Consider the following 8,415-nt stretch of genomic DNA (forward strand, 5'->3'; position numbering starts at 1 on the left):
TTTTTCATAATACAGGGTAAAAGATTACTAGTGTACATGATACTTTTTAATGGGACCCTACCTGGAAATGGTTTAAAAATCAAAGGATACAAGCAAATACAAACCATGTAACACAAGCAAATACAAAGAGTAGAGTATAATGACTAGAGTTCAAATTTCTCAGGAGGGATTTTTTACCCTACGGTCCAATAAATATAAATACTGACTTCAGCATAATCAGAGTGTTTGTTCTAATCCAGGAAGAGGGAAAGCAGCTCTTGTAGTGCCAAAAAAATAAAGTTGCAATAGTGCCATCTAGTGTACCATGTTTGAAGTTATTTGTACATTTCAATAGGCGAGGACCTTTCCGTTTATGTTTTCAGTCTAGGAAGAAGGGGCCTCTCTGAGGTTTTAAAAGAACAAGAAAGCAGCAGTTTTAAGTACCTTCCTAAAGAGGTCCTCATCTTCCTCCTCCTCTCTCTGATTTAGGTACAGTGAATATTTAATAATGAGTATAGCTGCTGCAGAGTGACTAGTTCAGCATTGTGCATGCAATGGTTGTACTTTGAGCAGGCAACAAAGATAAATGCCAGAAAAATGTGGAATCCCAGGTCTGAATGACGAAAAAAAGGGGCAGGAGGGAAGAAGCCCCTGTCTAATTGCTCAGAGACTTACATAGGGTAAAGGGTCCTGGGTCTAGGCTGTGCAACAGCTCACATTGGTGAGAAGGAGCAGAGACCCGATCTGGATAGCTGAATATCTTGTACAGAATGGAGCTGCTTGTATCCATGGCCTTGTAGCTTGCTGAATTGCTGCCATTTCTTGTTTCAATGCATTGCAAGCTGATTCAATACGATGGGCTCTCATCCTGAGACGTGGAAGTGGAAGGCTGCAATGACTTGTTTATCGGAGAGTGAAGCTCCTCAAGGTTTATTTTTGTCTTTGATACAGAATTTGCCTGTGACAAGCAAAAGGGCAGTCCATCTAGGAAGAGCTGTCATTGCTCCACTAGAAGCACAGATTTTCCAGCCACATGATTTCAGGTTCTGTTGCCTGTTCTTCTCCTGCCCACAGTAGTTGGCACCTAGGGGATGTATCTTTCCCTGCTGGATTTGCTTGGGGTGCAGTCACAGCAGCTTATCAAGTTGAAGGTATCAGGTTCCCAGCCACCAAAGGGCTGGGGGACTTTTAAAGTGAAGATGGTCATAAAAATTCTCCAACATCAAAAGGATGAGTGCAGGGGGTGAGATCTCATGTTCCACTCTGCCTGTTATATTGCTGCTAATTGTGTGCATCTCCATGTGAGAATTCCCCCTTTTCTAAGCAAAAGGTGTGTGGGGGCGTGGGGAATATCCCTAAGTCCCAGAAGAAGATAAAATGATGGGATCTGATGGGGAAAGATGGGAATGGAGCCTTCTTCCTTAGGTTTTACTTTCTGGTGAGAGGAGATGAAACCATAAACTGAGTATGTCCCCACTAGTTCTTAGCCTCTTCCCCTCAGTTCAGACAGACATCAGAACACCTTACCGTTAATCAGCTCAAGCTGTATGTATTGAGAATAGGTATGGATGGGAAGGAAATTTGGGGAATTCATTCCCCAGAACCAGGTATTGGTGGAAGAGGCATACTCAAGCAGCCCATATCCAGGTCCTCTAAATCCTGGAAATAAGACAGAGTAATGGGAGCTGATGGAAGGAAACCAAGGACAGCAAGATGGGAAACCATCTCATAAGGGTAGCGTCCTTCTGAGATTACACGAATCCCTATTTACATTGGTGGGACTTCCCTGATGATAGGGAAACCTGCCTACTGGTACTGGATTCTTCAGGGTTTGGCCTTTAGTATTTAATTTAGAGTTCAGAGATCTGATAGGCAATGATCCTTTTTCATGACCCCCTTTGTGACGGTCATGGTCAGACTGTGAGAGGGAATGGTGTTAGGCCTCCAAAACTCCATAAAAGGCCCCCAAATGTGTATAACTGTTGTGGTACAGAAAAGAAAGCCAAAGGGATTGCCGTTGGCTTGTGGATCATGAAGCAGTTGATTAAGTCACAGTGTAAAATATAGATGGCCACTCCTCTATCGTGTGTGTGTGTGTGTGTGTGTGTGTGTGTGTGTGTGTGTGAGAGAGAGAGAGATCCTCATTACTATAGTACCTGAACACTGCTCATTCCTTAATGTTTGCATCTTCACAATAACCCTAGCAGCTGAGGAAGTGCCATTTCATATTTTACTGATATGGAACTGAGATATTTTGGGGTGGGGGGCAGGGAGTGACTTACCTAGTGACTTGATGGCAGAGCAGGAACTTGCACCCAGGATGTCCAAGTTCTGGGCTAACAACCTAATAGTCTTCTCAGAAACTTCTTATAAACATCTCCATACCTTTCTCATCATATATATATATATAAGATGTGCTTTGCTCCAGCACAGTTTCTCACTGCCTAGCTCCAGTGCAGGCATGCATGGGTATAGCCCTCTAGCTCCATGGGTCAGATCCAGGTGTGGATGAGAAATAGATAATACAACATTTTCTCATTTTATACACCAAGGCCTAAATTATCATAAGCACTTAGACATTTCTTTTTAGCCCCCTAACTTTGACTGATTTCAGTGCCTGAATTGTACTTAGGTCCCTTTGTAAATCTGGATTTAACTTCTTTAGAACTATTACAGGCATGTCTGTATTTCAGATCTTTTAATTAACTGTTTGTTACTCTTACCTGAGCTGACATGGCACCTTCCCATTCCATATGTATCCATAGTCAGGGCCAGATTCTAAAATGAGCCAGAAACAAACATTGCTTTATTGCTATATGTAAAAAAACATGATTTTTGTGTTCACGTGCAACAAAGCTGTGATTTTTTGCCTTTTGAATAGTTAGATGTGTAGCTTGGACATTTTTATAATGTAGCTTGTAATGCAATATGTTAATATATTTAAAGAATCTTAAAAATTCTCCAATGTAAAATTACTGGGCAGGATACCACTGAAATTACCCTGTTCCCATAGAATTTAGGATGGCATCATCTAAACCTGAAAATCTCAGGATCAGTGCAGCTTTTGCCTTACAGGGCAATGTAAGGCAGTAGCTCTTGCCATGTTGTAAGCAGCACAGTGAATGAGGCGAGGGCTGACAGTTTACTTTATTTTTCACTGTCAGCTATGTATTTATGCACAGCACAGCCTACTTTACTCTATATATTTCAAAGTGCTAAAAAATCATACCAATTGTATTCTGCATGCTCAAAGTGCAGATTTCAAAGGTTCATGACTCAGTCGAATCAAAATCAATTTTCACCAGAACACTCAAAGGTACTTTTCCTTACTGAGGGCCATTTCTATGCTAAATTTCAACTCTCTGCTAGAAAAAAAAGTGGGGGGAGAGAGAGATTGAAAAAAAGTTGCAAGAATTGTTAATAATGGTAAAAATATTTCTTTACTTCTTTCATATACCAAGTGGCTGAGTTGTATTAACTCAAACAAAAATTTATCTTAGGGCAGAAAGCAGGCTTGGAAAATTTCAGCCCAAATAAAAAACAATTTACATTGGAAAAAAGCATATTAAATCTTAATACAACAATCACTGCTACTCCTGTTCTCCCTTAGTCTTGAAAAAATATTTTAATCCATTTCATTTCAGTAATTGTAGAGATTGAGGAATCCACATAAAAATTATTTTATTGATTTGATGATACATTATTGCAATATAAGGTGATAAGGCCAACACGTCTAACCCATCGGAAATGGAAGACTAGATCCTCAACTTTATTTTGTCTCCTTCCTGAAGCTGCCTGAGGGCAGTTTAGTCCTTGAATTAATTTAGACCATGTCCAACCCCTCACTTCCCTGACCTTTGTCTGTCAGAGTCTGACTGTAGCACTAGGGCATGCACTCAGGACTCCTCCAAGGCAGCAACATAAGGCCTGCAGGCTGGATCTACCCATGGAGGCACTGAATCCAGCCCACAGACATAGATAGCTTTGTCTGTGCCCTTGCCTGCACCCGTGCCCATGCTGGGGCAAGGTAGGAAGGCGATGTGCCAGGGTTGGGCAGCTTCCAACTGTGCTCGTGCCACTTGCTTCTTCCCACCCTCTAGCTGTGGTCCAGTGAGGGGCTTTGCCTGCTCCTGTGCCAGGGCCAGACAGCTGGGAGCTATTCCTATGGTGCTACCGCTTCCCCTAGACCTGTGCTCCCTGACTGCAGCATGGGCACAGCTTCTAGCCAGTGGGGAGCTGTGCTGAGGCTGGGCACTTTCCATTAGTGCCTGTTCCACAGCTGGGAGGGGAGGAGAGAAAGGAACAGGGAGAAGCAGCAACACCACAGACACAGCTTGCAGATAAGTGGTCCCAGTGCAGCTTTCCATGGGTGGGGAGCTGCACCCACACTGCAGCCAAAGAATTGGGGGGCTAGGAGAAGCAGCAGAAGTGCAGGCACAGTTGTGAGAAGCCCCTTATAGCTGATATCCCACTGAAAACACCCAGGCTGCTAGCCCCTGCTCTAAACCATCTGTTCTGCCTAAGTGATGGGTTTAGGTGAGTGTGAGATGTGGGGGAGGGAAATGGGGGGGAGGGAGGGCTGAGGTGGGGGGCAGAGAGGGAGAAAGAGAGAGAGAAAGAGAAAGGATGGAACTTCTTTTCCAGCAGCAGTCCTGGACTTAGAGATGCCCGAAGTAGTTTTAAATTCATTAAGCTCAGGTACTTGGTGCTGTCTAGCTGCAGCAACATGGAGCTCTGAAGGAGCTAACTGCTGCTCAGCAGAATAAACTAGCTTTCCTGCAATTCTTGTCTTCTGTGGCTAGATCAGTTTTAGTATCCAAGATGGCTTATTTCAGAAGTTAGCACAGGTATCTCTACACTACAGTCTGAAATGTACCACGCCTGGAATACAGCTAAGAATGCTCCAAATTATGTTGGTTTCTAACAGTCTTCTTGGGGTTCACTTCTGGCATACTTTTGTGCCTTGGCACTCCACCGTTTGCTGTAGTGGGATAGGCACAGAAAAGATGGTGCGGAGTGTCAGTTGAGATTCCCCATGTTCCAGAGATATCCTTAGCTACCCAGTACAGCAGATTATGGTCTCTCTGAACCATCTTATAAATGCAAAGGGGCCACACTATGGCCCAGAATATGATCCCTTATCATTTGGATGTTTCAGCCAGACAAAATTCTGTTGTTAAATGTGTCTGTATTTGTACCAACTACAAAATAATTAAACTTCCTTTTGGTATAAGAATAATTTGAATGTATACTTTAAACTGAAGTCAAAAGGCTTTCAATGCTGTATCTGAGGAAAATACTGCAGCACTGAGTCACTGAATTGTCAGAGAACTTGTACTTGAAGAGATATCCAGATTTGTTGGATCTAAAAATTGACCTACTCTGAAGGTTGTCCTGTATAAGAGTTCAATTTACTGAACAACCAAATATAGATGTATTGGTGTTCATGTGCAGTGATAAAATTCGGTAAAGAACATGAAATGTGACAATGGTCTTTGAGAAAGTAGGTTATAGAAGTGATATTACAGATTTTAGTAATGCTTTAAATTAAGTGTCCTCAATATGCTTAACCTTGCATTAAACTTAGATTTAATAAGACAAATGTGTATTAAGTACTGAATATACTTAAGGGAGCAATCTTGCATTGGCAGGGGATGGACTGGATGACCTCCTAATAGGTCTTTTCCATCTCTAATTTCTGTGATACTAATTGATTATTAAAACACTTTTATTGAGGATTGATATGTAGCTATTATATAGTTATTAATCTTACAACCCAACTGATATTTAATTTATACATGCTTTTAACACACAATGTCATTTTAGTTTTTAGTCAGTAACCCAGGAACCAAACGTTAAGTGGAGCCTTGAAAAATCTTGCTTATAAATGAAACTGTCTTCCTTTGAGTTTGATGATCAAAGCATTCTTTTATACTACTGGCAGAGGCTTACAGGACTTTTAATATGTAAAAAATGAAACGTTTTCTGTATTTTACCCCATGGTATTGCAAACCCTGTGGAGTGGTCATCATGAGGAAATCTGCCTTTCCTCAGTTTATACCATGTGGTAGAGCACATCTCAAAATATAGCTAAATAAGGAATTTTTAAAGGTGACCTCTACCTCAATTTCAAAACCAATAAGAAATGTCCCAGAATGCCTGGGATGCAGGAAATGGTACAAAGGTTGTTGAATGTTTGGTATAAATTTTAATATGCTAGAAGTCATTGCCATTTTTTACTGTGAATGTTCAGTTAAGGGAAAGGCAGAAGTTTCACAGAGCTGTGTTATTAATTCATCTTGTATATGCCTAGGGCCATGGCTCATAATGGCATTCCTTTCTTTTTAACATACTGTCAGGACTTTCAAAGGACATCCAGAAAGCTTCAAGTGACTATTTGTTGGATGCGTTTATCATATCCTAAAGGCTTTATTTGATATGGACTGATCTTTTATATCTATGGGTGAAAGGTGCATTAGAAAATACTTTTTGTAAAAACCTATAATAACTCAAAAGATTCACAAGCATCTGATTTTTGGCTACAAGAATACACTGTGTCAGAATCTCAACAAGGGCTTTCTGAAGCATTTTTTAAAAATAGTGAGCAATAAAACAATCCTGAATGAATGAAAACCTAATGCAAATAATCTCAATCCTGGAAAAAATGCTGCTCAATTTAAGAGAGACATGAAAAGTAAGATCTGCTTGATTTGACTGTAAGTCATTGAGATTCTTGCATCTTTGTGATAAATATTTACATTCAACATATGTCTCATGATGTCAAAAGTGTAACGATTCAGTTTTGTTTTTAATCAGGAGGCTGGAATGCAGATGGAAAGGGCCCTAATGTTTGGGACACATTCACCCATCAGGGAGGAGATCGAGTTTTCAAGAACCAGACTGGTGATGTAGCTTGTGGCAGCTACACTCTGTGGGAGGAAGATTTGAAATGTATCAAACAGCTTGGATTGACTCATTATCGCTTTTCTCTTTCCTGGTCACGTCTGTTACCTGATGGGACGACAGGTTTCATCAACCAGAAAGGCAATTGTTTCTTAAAAATAGAAGGTTGCAGCTTTAATTCAAGGTTATTGCTGCAGTCTGGCATAATTAATCCAGTATGCTATTCTGCAGTGTAGCTTTGAAATTGCAACTTTTTTTAGAGTAATTATGGGATGATTTTTTTTTATAGGTTTGCAACAACTTACTAATTAATATCCTAAGTCCCCTTGGATATTGTGATCTTTTGGGAAGGGATTAGTATTATGTCCCCTAATATATATTTTTGCTTGCTTTAAAAATTATTGTTAGTTTTTGTTGAAAATGGTTATTCTAAAATATTTAGGCTTTTGATATAGTTTAAAGCTTCAATGAACCCCTGCAGAACTTGCTGTCAATAAGAGGGCACTTTTACATGGTTTATAAAAAATAATCCTATTTGAGAATATTAGAAAATGCATGTAGATAATTTCTAAATATAATCTGATTGCAGATTGATTATTGTATGTTGCCTAAAATGGTTAGATTTTTCTGTAGATATGCAGATAATACACTCCTGGGCTGGAAAATGTAAGGGAAGTTTATGGTTATTTGTATTCCAGGGTGTTTGCAGGCCCCGTCAGGTCTGGGGGCCCATTGTATGAGGTACAGGAATAAATATTCAAGACAGTCTTTGACATGTAAAGATTACACATTCTAAGTATGGGACAGACAAAACTGGATGAAAAAATCTACTACATCGAGACAAAAATGGATGAAAAGATTTACTACATAGAAGCAGCCTGGTCAAACTGATTGATTGCAAAAATTATATTGGTTTACACATATTTGCATCAAATATATAATGTATGAGAAAAGGCAGGGAAGTGCAATATAACATGGAGAAGAAAGTGAGTTTGGGGAAAGAAAAATGGAGGGAAGCACAAAGAAGGAAGAGTGAAGCTGCATCAGAGAGACTGTGAGGAATGGAGTGATAGGTTTAAGCAATCAAGAGAAAGGAATACATCCTGAGCAAAACAAAATTCTGTAGATTTGGAAGGCATCAGCATCTGAAAGTGTCTCTGTCCTGTCCCGCTGCTGCTTTACCATAGGTCTCACTCTGAAGACATAAATCTTTGTGCTCCTGGGGCAGCTTAAACCCTTTGTGTTCCCTTCCCCTCCCAGTCCAAGAAGGCCTGGACTGGAAGGACAATAATGGGAGATATTAAGATCCCCCCTCAGGACTTCCCATATTGATACATATATAGTAGGAAAATATTGTTTTGTTAAAGGTTGGGGTTACAGAATCTGGTTGCTTGTGCAGACAGATGTACATCCTTTGCATCCTGCTGATCACAGCTTCTCTCGAGGAGGGTTTCCTTCATGCAGTTAGCAGGGTGAGCTGCTGGATTCACTGATGACAGACCAGCCAGCCACTGTCCCCCACAAAGCAGGACA

At 40.5% G+C, this 8,415-nt stretch overlaps 1 protein-coding gene across 1 annotated transcript in view; it reads left to right on the plus strand.

Moving 5' to 3' along the window:
- The first annotated feature begins 1,012 nt into the window (after nucleotides 1-1,012).
- LOC102373068 (cytosolic beta-glucosidase) overlaps nucleotides 1,013-8,415 on the plus strand; it is a 56,401-nt gene continuing 48,998 nt past the window's right edge. The window contains 2 exon segments of the mRNA XM_006024821.1: nucleotides 1,013-1,130; nucleotides 6,796-7,023. Of these exon segments, the coding sequence (XP_006024883.1) occupies nucleotides 1,013-1,130; nucleotides 6,796-7,023 (346 nt within the window).

Source organism: Alligator sinensis, unplaced genomic scaffold, assembly GCF_000455745.1.
Source record: "Alligator sinensis unplaced genomic scaffold, ASM45574v1 scaffold745_1, whole genome shotgun sequence".
Taxonomy (NCBI): Eukaryota; Metazoa; Chordata; order Crocodylia; family Alligatoridae; genus Alligator; species Alligator sinensis.